The 21,660-nt window shown below is 40.0% G+C and overlaps 3 protein-coding genes across 4 annotated transcripts; all 3 read right to left on the reverse strand.

The window, feature by feature from the left end:
- Positions 1–446: 446 nt before the first annotated feature.
- Positions 447–9,598, reverse strand: LOC148374117 (somatostatin receptor type 5-like). 2 transcript variants are annotated; one of them, XM_088332707.1, is made up of 4 exons: positions 9,343–9,598; positions 5,376–6,091; positions 4,904–5,314; positions 447–1,343 (listed from the first exon to the last, which is right to left on the reverse strand). In XM_088332707.1, exons 2-4 carry the CDS (start codon positions 6,048–6,050, stop codon positions 1,260–1,262), a joined length of 1,170 nt encoding a protein of 389 aa, XP_088188833.1. In that variant the 5' UTR covers positions 6,051–6,091; positions 9,343–9,598; the 3' UTR covers positions 447–1,259. The 2 variants fall into 2 exon arrangements, with proteins under 2 accessions (XP_088188833.1, XP_088188823.1); XM_088332697.1 differs by having other exon boundaries at positions 447–1,346.
- A 4,597-nt stretch (positions 9,599–14,195) lies between these two features.
- LOC148374118 (myeloid-associated differentiation marker homolog) lies at positions 14,196–15,987 on the reverse strand. Its single transcript, XM_088354420.1, has one exon. The coding sequence runs from the start codon at positions 15,773–15,775 to the stop codon at positions 14,924–14,926; it is 852 nt and encodes a 283-aa protein (XP_088210546.1). The 5' UTR covers positions 15,776–15,987; the 3' UTR covers positions 14,196–14,923.
- An 896-nt stretch (positions 15,988–16,883) lies between these two features.
- Positions 16,884–20,289, reverse strand: LOC148374119 (myeloid-associated differentiation marker homolog). The gene is made up of 2 exons (XM_088354432.1): positions 19,932–20,289; positions 16,884–17,547 (listed from the first exon to the last, which is right to left on the reverse strand). Exons 1-2 carry the CDS (start codon positions 20,196–20,198, stop codon positions 16,954–16,956), a joined length of 861 nt encoding a protein of 286 aa, XP_088210558.1. The 5' UTR covers positions 20,199–20,289; the 3' UTR covers positions 16,884–16,953.
- Between the last annotated feature and the right edge of the window lie 1,371 nt (positions 20,290–21,660).

Genomic DNA, 21,660 nt, shown 5'->3' on the forward strand with positions numbered 1-21,660 from the left:
TGGCGAGCTACTTTTAGTTACTAATTATTGCAAAGGGCACCCAGTTGATATGTGTTTCTAAAATAACTTATCATGTGATTACTATGTTGTTACCGTGTGATTACCAGGTTAATTATTGAAAGTATTGTTTCATAGACTCAGTCAAGCACCCCAAAAATAATGTTCCTATAAAATCAGAATTACCCATCACTGGTCTACTTTTTAAGAACACGTCCCTGGGCACCTTAGCTGTCCTTAGGGGGCAACCTAATGCCTTTGGAGACCCTTGTGTTAGACTATATTTTTGACATTCTCTACAACAAAAAGATGCAGAAGTAGACTTGATACGATAGCTATTAGTTTACGTTGTGACAAAACATCCTGAAAAGTGTCTCTGTTACTCTAACGATTAGTGGCAGAGCAAGGGTATTGAAGTCATTAGTTGATTTCAATTCATGACCGCAAGAGAGAAGCACAAATGAGTTTTTTTTGCCAAAAATATCTCCCAACAGGATACAGGAAACACACACAATTAACATAATGTGAGGAGAGTGCATTCACCGTACATAAATTGTATGACAGTATTTATAGCGACACCATTTAACAGAAAAAAACAACATAAGTTGTTGCTTTGCCCTGAGCGGACAAGAGGGTCTAACAAAAGCGAGTTGGCATGTGTCAAAGCTCTAAGCCAGACGATGACTATTCAAAATTCTCACAAAGCTTTGACGACTTCTAAAGTATCTTCACATCAAGTCTTCCCGCTAATGTTATGTTAGCAAAAATCTGCCTTTTACACAGAAGTCAGACGCAAACATTTTGAATAATTTAGGGATTCGCAACACAGTTTTATGTTTTTAAAGCACCTGCATGGACATAAGTTGTAAGCATTGAAAAACAGGTTATAGAGTTTTTAAATAGCAAAATAAGCAGAAAAAAAGAACATGAAAAAAGATAGTTGCTTTTTAAATGCAGCATGTGTTCTGTTGTTCCATACCACATTGGGAATACATGACTTCATGACACAGTTTATGAGCCAAGTTATTGATATTGCAAAACACATTTGCAAAAGCTATCAGACAAGGTCTTCCAAAATAATAGGGATGAAAAAAAACAACAATAAAATCCTCTTGCCTGGGTGAAAGAAACTTCAATATAAGAATGCAAAAATGTAACCCTCTAATGGACGATGAGTCCAAACTAAGAGACTCATCACTGGTCTGAATCTAGTTTTAAATACACCCGTTTTTCTTTGGCAGGGCCGTGATTCTCGTATTGTCTCAATGGATTGAATGTCCGTTCTGGCCATTTGAAGATTCGTCGTCACATTTGTTGCTTTTCCCAAATGTTTCCATCTGGATACACTGCTAACACAAACACAGACCACTGTGAACATCAAGTTGCAAAATTACCAGTGAAACAAGACAAATAATTTAGAAAAGACCTCAACAAGTTTTTAGGATGTTGTTGGCGTTTATGGATACTTTACAAAAGACTGCAGACATCTAAAACGATTATGGATATTCTTAAGTTAGTAGCTAAATTGCTGGCAATAATTGGAAATGGCCAAATTGGGCCCCTTGCACAACATTCTTGTTTCAGGTGGCTCACTGATTGTGGCAAATTTGCAATATTTAATTTGCCACAATATCATAATTTGTAGTCACAAAGTACATTGTTGCACATCAGTTACAGACTTGAGTTGTGTATTCTTAACTGGTTAGTTTTCAGGTAGTTTATTTTTGCATAAGAACATTTTGTGGTGGTTATGCACTCATAACAAAAATATTTTTAAAGGGACAACAGTGTGTATTATCTAGCGTCTCTTAGTGGTGGAAAAAATCATTAAAAAACAATATCGTTTAGATTATAAGCTGTCATGATCACCAATGTGATGCACCTGTGCCCGCTCATTTGGCAGCAACTGCCTTGGACTCTGATTGGCTCTCTGTCCCTATTTTAACCCACACCTATCAATCCCCTTTTGTCAGTCTGTCTACGAACCTCAGTTAACACTAGGCAAGCCTTTTTCGACCCTGACTCCCACCTGCTTTTTGCTCCCGTCTGTCCCCCGACTTAGACCCGTTTTTGATCCTGACCACGTCTACTCTCCCGTCTCGACTTTCGACCTCTTTTGTGCCCGACCACGTCTATTCTCCTTTCCTGGCTTACGACTCGCTTCTGACCCCGACCACATTTTTGCTCTCCTGTCCCGGCTACTGACCTGTTTTTCCGTTCCCGACACCGCCATCGCTCGCCACGCGTTCAGAGCGACCTGCTTCCCGCGTCCAGCAATCGCCGGCACGTGGGCACAACCCTTTCTCTTCCTTCAATAAAACTTGTGAGAAACGTAACGCAATTGGGTCCTGTTTTCGTTCTGGTCCTGACATAAGCAATAAACATGCGCTATCCTTTAAACGTGCACTCCTGAAAAAGATCAGAAATGAGCTTTTATTTTACATAAGATGACCCTTATCTGAAGGGAGCTGACATGTCCATACAGGCCTAAAAACTAAAAACCTCGTAAAAATGCTCAGCAAAAAATGTAAAGATAAATGGTGCATTTTGGTCAATTTGAGTCTCCGCAGTTTGTATTCTTCTTTGTGCTTTTTTCCATAGTTTTTTGGTGTGCTACACAATACAGTGGCATCTAGTGGTCAGGTAGTACACACTGTCCCTGTGAAAATCTCCAGAATAGAAGATTAATATTTGGTTTAAACATGGATTATTATGAGTTGCACTGTTGAGCCAGCACTTTGACAATGAACCTGCCTTGCTTATTTCTCTGTCACATTTGTACTTGATTTCCATAATAAGAGCTTGTTTTGTTGTTTTGAAAACAAGTTTTCATACAGCGGACTGTGAATATTTAAAATTGACACCCTAAGCAGAATGTTTAATATTTTGAGGATGGTAATGTTTGTATCTAGTTATGATAGATTTGATATCGCAGGTGTGTCATGATTACTCATTGCCCTCACCTGTGCCCGCTCTTTTGGCGCCAGCTGCTGCTTGTTGCCTGATTAATTTCCCCTCCTATTAATACCCAGTACGCCAGTCTCTCCCTGTCAGTCTGTCAGCGAAGCTCTGCATACGCAAGGGAAGCACTTTGACTCTGGCTCCCGTTGGTTTCACCCGTATACCACTCGTCTGATCCTGATTCCCCCGTTTGGCTCCGGCTACGACCCATTTTTGACCACCGACCACGCTCTGATCTCCTGCTCTGGCTAACGACCCGTTTTTGACCACCGACCACGCTCTGATCTACCGCTCCGGCTAACGACCCGTTTTTGACCACCAACCACGCTTTGATCTCCCGCTCTGGGAGATCCATTTCTGCATTCCGAAAACGCTCTGATCCCGTGAGCGGCTTGGTTCCCTCGTCCAGTGAGCACCGGATCGCTGGCATTTGTTTTCCTCTATATCTCAATAAACTTTGATTAAACGCCACGCATCTGGGTCATCCTACTTTTCTGTTATTCTCTTACTGAAAGGAGAATCTGGGTTAAAAAAAACAAGGTTAAAAATGGACACTTAAGGCCCATTAAGAACATTTAATTTATCATTGTCTTTTTGTCTCTCAAAACCTTAGTTTCATAGTCATTCATTGCAACAGGGGGAGTGTTCACTGTTTTACGATACACAAAATAACTAGTTAGTGGCTTCTGTCTTCCAAAAAACGCACATTATTAACAAAATACAGGTCAATTCCTCGCATTTTTCTGAACTTTGTCAACCTAGAACCTGGCTCTCCCCTTTTTTTAATTTTTACTTGATTTCATTTTTTTCAACAAATGGACACAATTTAGGACCAAAATAAGCTAACTTTGCTCATTGCAAAATCATGTACATTTGCCTTACAACTCAGATCTTTTTGCATAACTCAGAACTTATTGTTTACAAGGTACCACTATGCATTTTATTTATTATGTGTTCACTGTCTATTTATCCGTCGTACTGTCTACATGTGCGTCTTAGTGTAGTGTGTCCTAGTATAGTCTTTTGTGTTTTTTAATTTCTAGACACTGAGGGCTGAGAGAAACACAATTGAAATTCTCAGTTTTCGCAGCAGAATTGACAATAAAGCTGACTTTGACTTTGACAAAGGAGGGGGTCTCGCCCAGGGAGTAATTTAGTGTAGAACCCCCACTGGATGGAAAATATATTGTGCTCAAGGTTGTTTAATTTTTTTTCCAAGATTGAGTTTTTCTTCGGTGTTCCTGGTCATCATGTAGGTTTAAGATCGGCAAATGTTGTTACAACCTGTCAATTGTGGGCTTGTGCACCGCTTTGTGACTCTTATGATTTAGGGCTTTAAAAATTATTGTGACATTCTGTGACATTGTTAGGTGGCACAAATGGACTGCTCTAATATCTAATCAATGTAATCTAAATCTAATCAGTCTAAAATACTTTATAAATGTGACTTGTAGCTTCCAAAATGGCTAGCCCGAGTTTCGTGAAAATTCACACAGTTGTACTTTAGTCCTCCGCGAGTGTTGTTAGCTAGGTTTTGTGTTAAGGCACACCTAATAAATAACGACAAAATTGATAAATATCGGTTTTGGTGTGGTCTACTTTTGTGGGCTCTCTAATGCCCACCGGTGACCAAATTGTGTACTGCAGCTCCCACATCCGACATCTCCGAGCAGCCAAATACTATATTCCGTCGGCCCTGTTCATTTTGCTTACGTACAAAAGAAATATTCTTTGACTTGAAGTCACTTAGATCCCTTTATGGTTCATCCTCATCAAAAGAGATGGATTAGCACATTTTTTTGTCCAACATTATCATACAAATGTGAGTGTTAATATGTATTTTTCTACTCAAAGACCTATTTGATGTTTCCCACAAGGCTAGTTAGTAAATATTGGAGATTTTACTTCATATATGTTAATATTATATCTTTTATATCAATCATACCTGATTATTCAGTGTGTTTCCATTGTGGCTTCGATTACGGTCTGCGAAAAGCGGACCACGGATTTCCCGGCCTCCTGCATTTGTTGCTTCCCTCCGGTTGACAGAGGCAACCCCTTCATGTTTATGCAAACAGAGCACCTTCTGAAAGTTCTGTCGGAATTTGTCCGAAAGGAAGCCGTAGAGAAGCGGGTTGGCGCAGGAGTTCACGTAGGTGAGGATGACCAAGAAGAAGTAGACCCCCGCTGTAGCATTGTTCTCAGGGATGATGTGCACCAGGTTGACAATATTGGTTGTGAAGAAGGGCATCCAGCACAGGACAAAAACCAGGACAATGATCACCACCATGCGAGTGACCTTACGCTCCGATTTACGCCTCTTGGTCACCCCTGCACGGACGCCAGCAGACCTCACCTGAAAGGAAATATTGTAAATTAGCTCAAGGAAACTTTAATGGGAAAAGTGAGACCTCTACCTCGATGACAATGAGCAGGTAGCAGATGCTAATGACGAGTAGTGGTGCAAAGAATCCCAATATGGATGTATAGAGGATAAAAACAACAGACCACCAGTTCTGCATCTCAGGCCAAGTGATGTTGCAGGTGTCGATGTCCTCCTGGACATGGGAGTAGATGGTGACTGGGAGCACCACCAGAAATGAAACAAGCCACAGGACGCCGCTGAAAATCTTGGCCACCCGCGGTCGTCTCCACGAGGTACTTTGGATGGGATGAACCACGGCCAGGTAGCGATCGATGCTCATCACCGTCAGGCAAAATGTTGACATGAACTGGCTCATGGCATCTGCTGTCATACATACCTTGCAGAAAAAATCCCCATAAGGCCAGTAGTAAAGCACACTGTTGGTGCCCAAAAAGGGAATCCCCAAAATGTATAATTCATCCGCCACGGCTAAATTAAGGATGTAAATGTTGGTCACAGTCTTCATTTTGGTGTAGCGGAGCATCACAAAGATGGCCAGTGAGTTGCCCAGGAGACCCACGATGAAGACAATGCTGTAGACAACTGCCGTCACCAAACTGAAGGACAGCGGCTCCGTTGCATTGAACATTTTGGAATTGAAGTCCGGACCCTCGTACTCTGGGAAAGGGACTTCCCTGGGGACTGCCGTGATGTTGTACTCAGCCATCTTGAGGTAGTGTTATCCAAATGGATTATAGTTGGAAACACCTCGAAGTAAAAACAAATAGACAGTTTAAAATTCAAGAGCATCACATGCAGTTCACCGTGTGTCAGCAGACGTTACACCTGCTCATTGTTTGATTGAGTTTTCCTTCCACACTGAATACACCAGTCATATAATAACAAACAAGGAAGGAAAACAAGATTAATTTTCGAAGTTAGTCTACCACATTTGAAGTGATAATGAATGCATCTTTGTCATATAACATATCGCAGAAACAAGTGTTTACAAAAATGCCCAAATTGCCAATGTTAAATCTAATAATATTGACAATATTGGCCTGTATGGGCCTCTACTAGAGTAAACATGGAATTCTGAATTTGAAGAATGAGTCAAAATAATATCCAACTCTTTTAGATTTATCTCTGAAGGGGATAGTTTAGTGCTTGGTATTGAGGGGATGATGATATCAGTCTTGCTCCGGCTTAAGTTGACGACCGATCGGCTTGTCGTGTTCTAAGATATGTTGTTATCTGAGGGCAACATTAATGTCATACACCCTTAATACCAACTCTTAAAATGACCCTATCAGCTAAACTGTAAAATTTAACGTTTATTGAAGACAGATTTTTGGGGTGTAGGGCCTACAGTTACCTAGTAAGATTTCCCTTCTGTGTGCTTTGCCTACCAGCTAATTGTATTACTGTATGTAGTGTTAGAAATCTACCAAGAATATGATTATGTGTTGACACACATTTGTGACAGGAGGGGTTGATTACAGAATAATAATAATAATAATAATAATTTCCTTGTATTGTCATTCTCTGTAACAATGTACACAGAACGAAATGTCGATTGCACCTGACCCGTTGTAGCGAGCCGATGCAGCCGCAGCCAACAGAGGGCGCCGCCGACCACTTTTTAAGTCTTAGGAATGACTCGGCCGGGGCGCGAACCACCGACCTCCCAGTCTCAAAGCGGGCGCCTTACCATCTAGGCTACTGAGCTGGTTGGATAGAGAAAAATTTCGGACAGTGAATTTGTACACGGAAATTACAACTCGAGCACAGCAAACATTTTGAGACATATGATGATTATATTACATTTACCAAGTCTGTAAATGATGACAAACTGCCAAAATAGATTTTTCACCTCATGGCCATTCCTTATAATAATATATCTGTTCAGAAAATGTAATTTCATTGTCCGTAATACCAAAAATCGGGAACAGTTGATCAAGTATGTTGCCTTCAGAACTGCTTCAATTCTTACTGGCATAGATTCAACAAGGTGCAGGAAGTATTCCTCAGAGAGTTTGTTCCATTTTGGCACAATGGCACCACACAGTTGCCGCAGATTTGTCGGTTGCACATCGATGATGCGAATCTCCAGTTCCACCACATTCCTAAGTGCTATATTGGATTGAGATCTGGACACTGTGGATGCCATTTGAGTACAGTAAATTCATTATCATGTTCAAGAAATAAGTCTGACATTATTTCAGCTTTATCATCCTGCTGAAAGTAGCTATCTAAAGTTGGGTACATTGTCAAGTCAAGTCAAGTCATTTTTATTTGTATAGCCCTAAATCACGAAGAGTCTCAAAGGGCTTCACAGATCATTACACTATATTACACAGACCATTTTTCAGAATATTATCATACATTGTGATAATAAAGGGATGGAGATGGTCAGCAACAATACTTAGGTGAGCTGTGGCGTTGCAACAACGCTCAATTGGTACCAGGGGGCCCAAAGAGTGCCAAGAAAATATCCCCTATACAATTACACCACCACCAGTCTGCACTGTCGTTTCAAGGCAGGATGGATACATGCGTTCATATTGTTGATGCCAAATTCTGACCCTACCATCTAAATGTCGCAACAGGAATCGAGAGTCATCAGACCAAGCAACATTTGTGCCGATCTTCTATTGTCCAATTTCGATGAGCTTGTTCAAATTGTAGCCTCAGTTTCCTGTTCTGAGCAGAAAATAGCGGCATCTGGCATGGTCCTCTGCTGCTGTGGCCCATTGCCTTAAAATTTGATGCACTGTGCGTTCAGAGATGCTCTTCTGACTATCTTGTTTGTAACAGGTGGTTATCCGAGTCACTGTGTCTTTTCTATCAGCTCGAACCAGTCTGACTATTCTCCTCTGACCTCTACCATCAACACGGCATTTCTGCCCACAGAACTGCTGCTCACTGGATTTCTTTTTCCAGACCATTCTCCGTAAACACTAGGGATGGCCGTGTGTGAAAACCCGAGTAGTTTAGCAGTTACTGAGATACTGGACTGAGACCAGCCCTTCTGGCACCAACAACCATGCCACGTTCAAAGTCACTCATATCACCTTTCTTCCCCATACTGATGCTCGGTGAGAACTGAAGGAGATTGTCTCGACCATTTCTACATGCCTAAATGCAGTTGCCGCATTAGTATCTTACATTTACAGGTAGACTTCAATGAGATGAACTTAATAGGGAGTAAACAAGAAAACCGAATTCATCCCCGTGATCCAAGATCAAATGGTAACCAGTACTCCTGCACGGGCTGGCTTTGAGAGAGGGTATCAAATTCATATTCTGTGTCCTTATCCTGGGTGACCATCAATAGTTTCATAAATTTTAGCCTTCAGCTTTTACTACCTGGGGCGCTCGAAAGATGTTTCACAAATACAGTTACTGGTTTGATGTAAAGATTCAGTGACCCACGTTCCAAAACAGGAGTGACGTGCAACCCGTATCGCCATGTTGGGAAAACAAACACTGTGTTTGCTTCAGGCTACGTGCTGCATCTTGGGCCACCGGTTGGAGAGAGCTTTATTATTCATATTACCAACTGACCAAAGCGAGACTTTGTCTTCAAATTATCTATCCATGTATCTGTCTGTCCGTCTGTCTGTCTGTCTGTCTCTCTCTCTCTCTCTCTCTCTCTCTCTCTCTCTCTCTCTCTCTCTCTCTCTCTCTCTCTCCTCTCGCTCTCTCTCTCTCTCTCTCTCTCTCTCTATCTATCTATCTATCTATCTATCTATCTATGTAATTGTGAATTCAGTGCTTTTATAATACTGATAAAAAATGAAAAATAAATCAGCTTTGCCAATGAAAAACTACCAGGCTAACAGGATATAAGAATAAGCCCTTTTTTAACTTTGAAAGTAAGTACAATTATAATCTCAGTGTTTGTGTTGTGATGCCAAAATTATCCTAACATATCTATTTTTAGGTTATTTTACTTGACTGTTACTACACCCGGTGGTTGTTTGTATATTAAGTGATAAAAATAGGAATCACCCTACCTGTCTGCATTAACTTCATCTTCTCTGGAGCGACGCTGAGCTCACTCAGCATCGATGCAGTCTACGAATTCTGAAGATAAGAGAGAAGATCTTCCCAGCTCAGTTCCTGCGTCATTTTGAAGGGTCATTATTGCAGAGGTCAGTCTGCTCAAAAGCCCAAACGCGTTGGTGAACTTTGTCCTCTGCAGGTGGGTTTGGAAGCTCGAGACGGCACCATGATGAAAAACCGCATGTGTGCCCGCTGTGTATTTATTAGAGGAAAATGTCACCACACCCTCCACCATCCTGTGATGCAAAAGTCCCACCCATTTGTGGGTGTATCACAGCTGAACAGTGGCAAAGTACATGTTTCATCCCAAGTTAGTTTACTAACAAACAAACAAACCTAAAAGGTTCTACTTCTTTTGTATGATGGTTACTTATGATCTGATGGAAGGATAAAAATGACATAAGTGAGTGGAAAGGTTACAGGGGATACTGTAAGTGAAATTTATGTGCCTGACTTTCCATATGAGAAAGGTGTTTCTTTTGTTTTTCTTCACAGTGGTCAGTTGCTGACTTTTTTTTTAAATTACCTGTTTGGCTGGTTCCAATTTGGGCCAGGTTGTAAGTCAACACACAGCTGTGTATAGAAATTTACCCCGCAGGGGTGTGCGTTGCCAAACAACACAAAGAGGCTAAGATACGGCTCATTTAGGTGAGATCTCAGCTTGTAGGGTTGAACTGGCTTAAAATACACAGAACATTTGATGTTTGGAAGATTTGAAGAAAAGGACTGAATCAAGAAATGACACCAATATTTTGAACACCTGATAAGGAATTTTTCCGTGGAATTATTTATCCGTTTTTAACAAATATATATCATATTTCATAGGAGTTGCTACCGGCATCATTGCATGTCTGAAATCATCTTTTTTTTCTGGTTTTCCTTTTGTGTGACCTGTTTTTGTTGTTGATTTGATTTGTTATTTCCGCTAGTTAATCAATGAGTACTGTCGTTTTTTTGTGCCGTGCCTAAATAAAAAGCCACAAACAAACAAACAATACATGTCACCATACTTAAGTCCTATTCGTGTAGCTATGTCCCAGGAATAAATTCAGCTTTAGACATAACCAGGATGCATGCAAAAAATGACAATAATACTATATGTCATGTTTTGCGCCGACGGTCCTTCACCAACAGATGAGAGTACTGCCTCATTTTCCAGTTTCCCTGACTTTCCCGCGCTTCCCTAAGTGTTTTTGATCGAGACAATACGCCACTTCCTCTTTAAATACTCAAGCCTCGCGTACTTCTTTGCAGAACCGTCCTTGATTCCAGAAGTAATTTATATGTCAAGATTTTCTCATGCACCTTTTCCTCGACATGAAACTCCTTCCACCCTCTTCAGCTTCCCAAGTAGGCCCAGACCCCTCTTGTGGTTCCGGTTCGTCTCCCTAGTAAAGTTTTTTTATTGGTTGCTGTTTCATAAATAGACCCCCTCCCCCCCATTGGGGTTTTGGTTGTGCCTTGCATTCCGTCTCCCTGTTGCGTTTGGGTTTGTCAGACACCTTGTGACTCTATGTACATATTTTAAAGAATTGGACATGAAATTACATGGAAGTTCTATTTGCACTGCTATTAAATGTCCTAAAACACTTACTGAACTGTCATTTAAAATAAATACGTATACATTTTGTAGTTTTTGAGATCAGATCATTATTACTGCGCCAACAGAGGGCCAACAATAGGTAATATTCCCAAAACTATTATTTAAATATACATGATATATACTGTAATTTCAATATACAGTAATTAACTTAGCTCAGGTAATAATATTAAATAATATATAAGCAATATTTTGTTGTTGTTATCGCTGTGTTTCTCTGAAGATTATTCGACAGTCATGTTGCCTTCTGACGCTCAGGAACAGGTGCATAATTAGACACAGAAAAGACTCGAAGTAGAATAAAAAGGATTTTAACTACCATCCATTTAGCTTGGACTTCCCTTGGACACAAAAGGAGAGCCACGAAGCCCTTATTGGTTGGCTGTCCAACATGCACTCTTACATCCTTGTCAGGTTTCCAGAGTGTCTGAACACAAGAATGACAAAGTGTTCAAAATTGATGTGCCAGGTGTAGTGTTCAGGTCAATGGCCATTTACACATCCGCTGTGACCCAATAGTCAAAACCTAATTGTGAGGATGGCCACCACTCTCTCTTTTATTGCATCCCGTGAAGTGGCCCTTTGTTTTTTGTTTTATAAGTGTGGTAGAATACGCATTTTGGCAGGTTGCTCTGGTGTGAAAGATTTGTGCTAATTAGCTTGTTGTTGTGCTAAAACCAAAGGTCACTGCAATCATTTTTAAAGACGGAGCCAAGATTTAATGGCAAGCTGTACTGATGTAACTTGGCACTTGAAGCCCTGAAGGAAGTCTTTAGCTGTCATCGGTTGTTATTAAAAAAATACAAAATTAAGCTAACTGTTCCACATAAACCTTGGTGACTTTTTTCTAAGATCTCTAGAAGCTTGTCGTACTTGTCAAAAATCTTCATGTCCTCCCAGGATATTTGAAGTATTTGCCTTCCCAAAATATCCTTGATGTTTAGGGTATTCCTTTATTTATTTTTGTGTCCATCCGGGCACATAAATAAGAGTTGTCCGAGCACTGGCCCATGGTCTACCTGCAACCTGAGGGCCCCTCAGAATAGATGGTGCTTGAATTAATTTTGCAAGATACAAAGAATGTACATTGTATGGATTTACTTATTTTTGCGATATTGGAAAAAAATCTATATTTACTAGGGGTGGGTAATAATAGGATTTTTTATATCGATATGATCCAAGTATATACAGGGCAATATTGATCGAAACCGATTATTTTTTTGCCTGAAATATTTAAATCAATTCTAAACCTCCCAATTGAGTTAGTTTATAATTACGATAAAAACAGCTTAAAATATTCTTATTTTATCAAATAACCAGGGTTGGGTAGGGTTACTTTAACTGGATTACTTTCAATTACTTTTGGATTACTCCAATACCAAATATGCTAATAAAAGACAAAAGAAACTAAATATGAAGAAAATTATGACTCACAACACGTGGTAAGCTTTCTCTCCTGGCTTTGATCTCTTTGATCTCCGGCAAAACTAACATAATGCGACAGAAATAAATGAAAATAAATCCAAAGAGCTTGCCAACATCATTTTTGCCATTCTATGTATTCCGTTACTCCCCAAGCCTGCACAAAATTTAGTAACTTTTTTCTTTTTGTTCTCTATTTACTTTTTTCCTACGTTTCTTTCTTTTCTTTTTTTCTGGCTTTTTTCTAAATTTTTCCTTCTTTTTTTCTCTTCCGTTTGTTTCTTTTTTTCTCAGATTTTTACTACTTTTTCATTTTGGTAATTTGGTTTTGTTTTTGTTCTTTTCCCCCCTTCTTTTAAGTCATTTTATGCATAGTTTTACATAATATTTGGTCATGTTGGGATTAAAGAAGCAAAAACAACCTGAAGAGCCGTTTAGGACCCGAAAGAGCCCGTTCCTTTTAGTGAGCCGAGCCGAAGAAGCCGGTTCTCGACAAACTCGACTAACTTTACTCAACTTCATTCTACTTCGACTCGACTACAAAATACCGCATTTAGGACACAACGTCGGGGTAACCCGTGTATTTTTACCTTCAAGCACTGTAACTTTGACTTAAGTCGCTTCTTAATTAGTAATTTTGAGCCCTCATTTTTGTGCGCTGGCTAGATTTTCTTATGCACTGAGAATGTGCGAGCAGTGCGCAATTGCGCACGCGCGCAGCTTAGAGGGAACACTGGTCACGACTCGATTGTATCACGACTTATATTACAATTCTCGATAATTGCGATTCAACAGTGATTTTATATAATTGATGATTGCGATTTATTTTTCTTTCTTAAAAAACAAGTAACTTAAATCATAAACTCCTGGACAATGAATCATGAAAGATGTTCGAACAATGCACATCAGTCTGTAAAATTGATGGGCAGCGGCCTTAGTTCTCGTTGCTTGCTTTTTTCTCAATTTTTCTCTTCTGTTTGCTTTCTAGAGCTGTCACGATTAGGAACTTCTGGAGACGATTAATTGTCAAATAGTCACGATTGAGAAATATAATCCCCTCAGTATTATATACTAGTGTGATAATATCGGCTTAATCGTAATACTGAACACCTTGATAAAGAAGAGCAATGCTCTGGAACTCATTGCCGCCTGACCTCCGAAATTCTGCGACCCTGTCGACCTTCAAATCCGGAATCGAAACTCATCTTTTCAGACTTGTCTTTTTTTGACCATATGCCAGTAAGGTCTCCTTAAAATTCAGAATCCGTCCCGTCTACAATTATTTCTGAATAGCTGGGGAAAGCAGAGATCAAATCAGTAGACATTTATTATGACTGATTTTCACAAACTTTTACTTTACACCCACACTCCCACCCATTCATAGTTGAAAGCAATTTCTTTGATTCAAGCAAAGTGTCTTCTATTCAAATCACTTGAAACTTTGTCGTTGTTCCCATTTGTGCCCATAAAAGCAAAGGCTATAACTGCAACTGGAGAACAAACAACATCCCCTTTCACATTTGTTTTATTGAGGATATTTACTTTCACAGAATTGGGGAAGTTACTGATAAGAGCATTTCATCATGATTGCAGAAATCAAATTTATTATTTATTTTATAACTGTGGTGGTTTGCTAAAATCCAGATGGCACTACTTGAGTTTACCCAACTCATGTTGTTTTAATTTAGATATTGTCATGTTACTTCTTTATAAATCTAATTATGTTGTGTGGCACGAAATGTGAATTTGACACCAAAGTTAGGGGTTTACAGGAGATAGGGGTGACTTTTATGCTCATTTATTGAAAAAAACAAACAATTAAGAATACAACAAAGACCAAATAATATTGTGTTGACAATTTATGTAAAACAACTATTGTTGTGACTCTGTGCTACATGCAAAATTATAGTAATATAGTCGTTTATGATCCTCATAGAGTGATGCCAAAAGCATAATGATAATTATTGGATTCTTTTCATCCCATCCAAATCCAAAGTTCTATAGGTTTCTGCTATCTTTATGACAGAGTTCCTCTTTTAATAATTAACTAAATTCCAGTCTAGTACTGAAAACTTGAGATGTTCAATATAACTTATTTTCAGCCCAATACTGTTATGAGTAGGGATGAACAATAAAACTTTTTTCAGACAGATAAATTACACAACACTGGAATAAGCAATTCCAGATACCAAAACTTGTAGTAAGTAATTATCCTTCCCTCTCCCCATATTGACTCTTTTAGGAAATACATATAAATACCATGTTATATTATGGGCAAGAATTGTAAGATATCAATGACAATAAGTTTAGTCTAATTTAAAAAAGTGACCTTTGCCCATCCTTACGTTAAAGCATTTATCAACATAAACAAAGATGGAAAATCAACTCTAACTGTTTAAAAAAATCAAAAATGTTCCGTTGAATAAATAAGTACGATGACATAATCTAAAAACAGTATATCTATCAAAAATGTGTGGCACAAAATAAAAGCACAGGATCAAACAAGGTGTTTACTGCAGGCTGACACACAACACGAGTCTTATTGAGTAAATACAGTCCAGGGTGTAAATACAGAAGTTGAAAATTGTCATGAAGGTGATCAACACCAATTTATCCCACGAACACAGGAAGCCGCAGTTTACCGGTCTTGGATTGTTCTGAAAACTAAAAAGTGGCCAGATAACCATGGCTGTCATGTACATCAGTGCCGCTAAAATGTCATAAGCGATTACTATTTTGTCAAAGTACGGGATTTGTGAGTTCACTTGTCCAACGGTCAGGAGGATGATGAGCACGGCAAAGATGAAGCACAGGGCGAACACTGCCACGCACCACTGCAACTCAGGAGCGCCTCTGTACTGGCTTTCTTCAAGAGATGTGAAGATGAGGCAGGCCAGGAACGCCTCCAGCATCTTCATCATTCCAGGCAACGTGGAGAGGAACCCCCGTATCTGCCCACTTGGACGGATACGGTTTAGAGTCACCTCGGCGACGTACGCCCCGCAAGACGCCAACGAAACCACCGAAGCTGCGATCTGTCGATAGCAGACGCCGCAGGTGAAAAAAGTTGGGTAGATGATGGAGGCCGCAAAGCACATGAGGCTCGCCAGCATGGCAAAAGCGGTGGTGAAGTCCTCCCAGGCAAAAGGCAGCTTGCCGCTGACGGTGGTGAACTCCAGGATGAGGATGAGGAGGGTGAGCACAAAACAGAAGCACCAGGTGAACATGCACCACGACCAGTACGAAGAGGACACGTAGCCCGCCGACGCAACCAGGCTAAATGATATGCAGACAAGGACGGCTGCCAGCAAGCGCAGGAGGCCCACCGGCTGGCTGAGGGAGCGAACGTCAACCCCGATCATGCCTTCGCCTTATGGAAAGATCCTCGTACAAGACTCCTCAGCTCATTCCTTTACTTTGCTCTGGTAGCAAAGTCAAATGAGGAGCATATTCCGTGTCGACGAGAAACGCATCAGGATTGTTCCTTCAAACCAAAATTTAAACACCACATCCTTGGTTCAACTGCAAACTTTATGGCCTGGCTTCGTCATTGCTGATTGGACCTGCACTGGTTGTTATCAAGCCCACATCAAGTCAAACACCAGTTGGACTTTGTCCTTTCTTCCTCGTTCATGGGCTTATCAGCAACACAGTTATCCTCTGGGATGGAAAAAAAAAGCACTCAAACTACAACCTTTATTGACATCATGCAGAAACTACTGGAAATGCAAGCTTGTGCTTCAAGGCTCTTATCTATTAAATGTAAAAAAATATATATATATTTCACCGAGAAAAAAATACCGATGGGTGCTTAAATAAAAAAATTACAAAAAATAACAATACCTAACAGAAATGTTTATTTGTATTAGAAATACACACATTAATATAACTATGAACATTCTTCATTTTCATTTGTGTTTATGATTTTATGAACACGCTTTTCAAATGTAAAACATTAGATACTGATCAGGCCTTAGTTTAGAATAATGCCTATCAATTGACTTTTTGGACTAAAACTCACCTTCTTCCTTGTGAAAATTCTTGGATACTGTTGACGTGGTGCCAAATTTTGTCGTTAAACTATATTTTTGTTGCAAGTGAATACAAACAAATCAGTACAACTTGGCAGGGTAATAAATGTTCATCAAATGAAACTCAAAAACACACTGTTCTAAATATTTCAGGCCATATGATGAAACGCATGGCTGTTGTTGGCACACTACTACACACCCATGCAATCAGTCCTTGAAAGGTGAGGGGTGCGCCACTTTGGTTAACTAATCTTATCCAATAAATCACTCTTTTGTCGCATGCAAACCGTCAACTAATTTCACACTGGCAGGAAAAGCCTTTATTGATTTGATGTATGATGACATTTGTTGTGCACGTGAAAGCGCCAATCGGTAACAACATAGAAATTAAAGGCAGAGAATAGGTTGAGATAAGAGACATCTGTCTTAATTAAATAGCTTTAAAATGTATAGTATTACATATACATCCAATATAAATGTCAAAACACGGTTACAATCTAAACTAGACTTCAGGTTCTAGTCATGAAGAAGACCAGCCGAAAGGAATAAAATGTATCAACGATGTAAGCAATGAGGTTGACGCAGGTCATAAATGTGACAACAACCAATAAATTCCACCTACATGAATTTGGAAAGTTATTGCAAAAACTCGGTCTGGGGTTATCTTTTAAAGTGTAATAGGGCCAGATGACCACAGCAGTAATGTACATCAAAACAGACAATACATTGCACACAATAAGAACTTTATCAAACGGCGCTGGGAATAGGGCGAGGAGTCGGCAAATAGTGAAGATGATGACGAGAGTGGCGAAAATGAAGCACATGGAGTAGACGGCCACGCACCACTGGAGCCCTGGGTATAAACTGTAAGGCACGTAGGGCAAGCAAACAAAGATGATGCAGGCCACGTAGGCCTCCAGCACCTTCAAGAGACCGGGCACTGTGGAAAGAAAACCGCTGATCTCTCCAGGTCTGGCGCGGGTCAAGCCAACTTCTGTAGCATACAAGATGAAGGCCAGGAAGGACGTCACACATGCGCCAATCAATGTGGAACATGAAGAGCAAGTGAAGAAGTTGGCGAAGATGATTGATGCACTAAGCACCTTGAGAAAACACAATTTTGTAGACTCAGTCAGCACTGTATGACAAGAGTTTCACTTAGAGTAACAATTTAACGGCTTATACACCTTTCATGTTGCGTTAATGCTGTTTCCTGTCATATTGCCCCTCCCCTCCTTCCATCTATTACTTCTCATGATTTTATTTCATTACTTTGTTTATCTCCTAATATACCGTATTTTCCGCACTATAAGGCGCACCTAAAAGCCTTTATTTTTTTTCAAAAGCTGACCATGTGCCTTATAATACAGTGCGCCTTATTTATGGATCAATATTAATTCACAAAGTCTTGCAACTAACTTGCAGCCGCCGACTAGATTTTCCCCCGAACGCCAAGTAGTCCGCGGTGTATGCTGGGATTTATTTACCGGCGTTTCATTGGCTAACCAATGTGTCAATCATCATTTGAATAGATCACTATTGGCTAAAGTTATTCGGAGGTCAAGGGGAGGATCCTTTTTATCATTTACAGGCTGGCATTGGCTTAAACGGCAAACAAAGCCTGCAATTGGCCGAAAAAGATGTGTCAATCATCAGTTGAATCGATCACTATTGGCTAAAGTTATTTGGAGGTGAAGGGGCGGATCCTTTTTATCATTTAGAGGTTGGCATTGGCTTAAACGGCAAAACAAAGCCTGCAATTGGCCGATAAAGATGAATGCGTATAGCACGTGGCTGACGGCATACAGAAAGCATTTTTTTACTATTTTGTATTTGTAAATATTTTATTCTCCTGGATTTACTAAACTCACGGATATAAGAGGACCACGGCTGCACATTATTATGAACACAACGACTTCGGTGAGCTACTCCGGCTATATATATTATTCCTGTATCTTGTTTCAGACTGAACTCGATGTTTCTGTGATAAGCGGTGCAGATAATGGATGGAATGGAGTGTCTATTTTTAAATTAAACTCAATTCCAAGTGTTTATTGTCATATGCACAGTAAAGTTGCGAGCGAAAAAGAAAATATAAACTAAGGAATGGTTGGCATTTCTTGAATCCCAAGACTTTAACCTTCCGAATGATGGAACGATGCATTTGAGTGACATCGTACGGACACCGCATCCGCACGTGTTCTCGACACGTATTTGCGTCTTTGCAAGCTTTCGGAATGTTAAGGGGGTAATAAGTTTGACTGAACTATCTGACTGTTTTGTCGATGTTCCCATTGTAGCGCCTTATAATCCGGTGCGTCTTATATATGTCAAAAATAGGACCAAAAACTATTTTTTCGGGGTGCGCCCTATAACCGGGTGCGCCTTATAGTGCGGAAAATACGGTACATTCGATACCGAATGGGAAACAAAAACTGGAATTTGAAACTCTACTCCAAAAACCTTAAGCTTTCTTGCACCCAAAAGAGCCTTTCTGGACCCATTATATGACATCACAGCAACCAACAAAGGTCAACTTTAAGTCATCCGTCAAAGGAAGTTTGCTTACTGTTTCTTATTAATGAACTTTGCCCATGTCCATCCCTGCATGAACTTCAGCCAATTGGTTTATCTTTCATTTGTGTCAAAGTCTGAGAAACCTGTAGTCACGCCCGCAACGACCCTTTCCTCCTGTTTCCAACCGCAGTGGCGGGTTTCTGAAGAAAAACAAAACTGAAACTTGTCTAGTTGGCCCATCAGCAGATTCACACCACTTTTATTTAAGTTTATACTTTTAGATAATAAAGTCAGATGTACATATTAACTAAATTGCCTCAAATCAAAAAATCAAGACAAAAAAGTAATGTCTAAGTTATAATCTATCTTTTGTATATATATGCCATAAAGCCTCAAATATACCCCATTAGAGTAATTTTGAGTAATTTAAAAATGCTTCTGTAAATATACACAAGATTACCATGCTTTGGACAGCCCAAAAAATCTACCATTTTTGATAAGTTACCTCAAATGTAGATCTCGAAACCCACACCTGTCACTATGGCCGGCCATACGGGGCCTGGACCCCAACCCCAGTAAAGCTTGTGCCCACCATTGGAAGCCTGTTTTTAATGTAGTATAACATTTGTGCCCCCATGCACTTAATATATTGCCCACTGAGACTGATGTCCGGTGACGGGTCTGTCTGAATCCCAACCCTTATGGAGTTGGCCGATTTTATATTACAACCCCCCACTCCCACAGTGCTGTACAAATGTGCCACGCAAATTCGCAATACTAAAAATTCAATTTACTCACAGATTTACTTTGCGGGAAATGTATATTTTCTGCTTAATAGAAAGATTATACTCATACAAAAAGCCTACAGTTATTTTGAATTCTGAATGTTTTTGTTAAACCACAGTGGTCATCGTTAACCCGACCTGCGATATGCAACAAGTTATTCTGAAGTTCGAAAAAGAAGACACACCATAAGTGTGGCCAACATGGCGAATGCAGTGGTGAAGTCATCCCAGGAAATTGGCAGCTTGTCACCAAGGCTCAGGAACTCCAGCAGAAGGATGAGGATTGTGACAGCGAAGCAGAAGCACCAGGTGAAAAGGCACCAGGTCCAGAAGGAGTCTGTCGAGCTGCCGTATGAAGCCACCAGGCTTAAGGAGATGCAGGTAAAGATCACTTCGAAGATCCGCACGATTCCCACTGGCGCCGAAAGCGCCCTGGTGTCTATGGTCACCATGACGTCCCTGTTGCTTCCTGAAAGTTTTCGGATTATAGACGAGCCAAAAGTGTTTGAGTGTTTGACAGCAACACTTAAGCTGTCCTCAGTGGCCACTTCTCATCCTCTTTCTGCCGCGCCAACATGATCTGCCTTCAACGTGAAAGCGCCACTCCCTTCCCGCTTTCTGCACCCATTTCACATCCTCCAATGGCCGGCAAGCTGTGCACGTTGCAGTATAATTTTCACAATGTTTGCATTAGAGGTGATTGCTTCTGTTTGCTGATCTTTACACTTCCCAATTGCGCCCACTCAGTATGACACAGCTCAAAAGAATGCTTCTCTAATTAATCTGTCATGGCGTGGTAGTACATTAGTAACTTACATGTGAACATCTCACAGGAGCAATTGAACATGAACCTTCGTAACAGAACAAGGAAGGATGTGTGAGTATACGACCTGGAGATAAATTATACATTCACTTTGGACATACAACTGAACTTAGTTAGACTCTTGCACAGATATAGTCATTAGTATCTTTCATAAATGATGTCAATCCCATGTTATGAATTAGAGAATTTTCTCTTCCACCTTTTTTTCAGCTTACTTGGCGCTCTTTTTATGACTACAACCAAAACTAGACAAATCCCGCGGCAATTGTAAGAGTTGTGATTGATTTGGAAGATGATTCCGCTATGTATATATAGCCCCGGTTGTTAGCATTAGAAGTTAGCATAAAGTTTTTAGCTCAGAGAGATGTTTCTGTCATTTTTTACTTGGTTCTGTGGGGGGACTCCGCCCCCCACACCCCCCCCGGTACTGGCAAGTTCATTTGAGATGGGCCCACAACCGTTAGCAACAAGGATATGCCTTGTGGAGGTCTAAAAACACATTTATGGTAAAACCATAGTAATAACACTGTTATTACACATTAAAAACTTTTAAAATATACATTTTTAAATGGAATGGGCCGTTCGATTTGAATTGGCCCATCCGGAATGCATTGAGCCCATTCAATTTGCTGAGTTGTTAGCATGTTAGCATTAGAATAATTTTTCAGCATGAAGAAGTTAGCATTTAGCCGTTAGCATCACTTTTTAGCATGTATCCGTTAGCATAACTCATCAACATGAGGCCATTAGCATAATTTGTAAATATGAAGTCGTTACAATATTGCCATTACCAAAAGTTTTTAGCATGAAGAAGTTAGCATTTAGCCGATAGCATCACTCTTTAGCAGTTACCCATTAACATAACTCATCAACATGAGACCATTGGCATAATTTGTAAATATGAAGTCGTTAAAATATTGCCTTTACCAAAATTTTTTAGCATGAAGAAGTTAACATTTAGCCGTTAGCATCACTTTTTAGAACGTACCTGTTAGCATAACTCATTAACATGACACCATTAGCATAATTTGTAAATATGAAGTCGTTAAAATATAGCCGTTACCAAAATGTTTTACTATGAAGAAGTTAGC

Source organism: Urocampus carinirostris, chromosome 1, assembly GCF_059441175.1.
Source record: "Urocampus carinirostris isolate Australia breed hairy pipefish chromosome 1, RoL_Ucar_1.0, whole genome shotgun sequence".
In the NCBI taxonomy this organism is placed as follows: Eukaryota; Metazoa; Chordata; class Actinopteri; order Syngnathiformes; family Syngnathidae; genus Urocampus; species Urocampus carinirostris.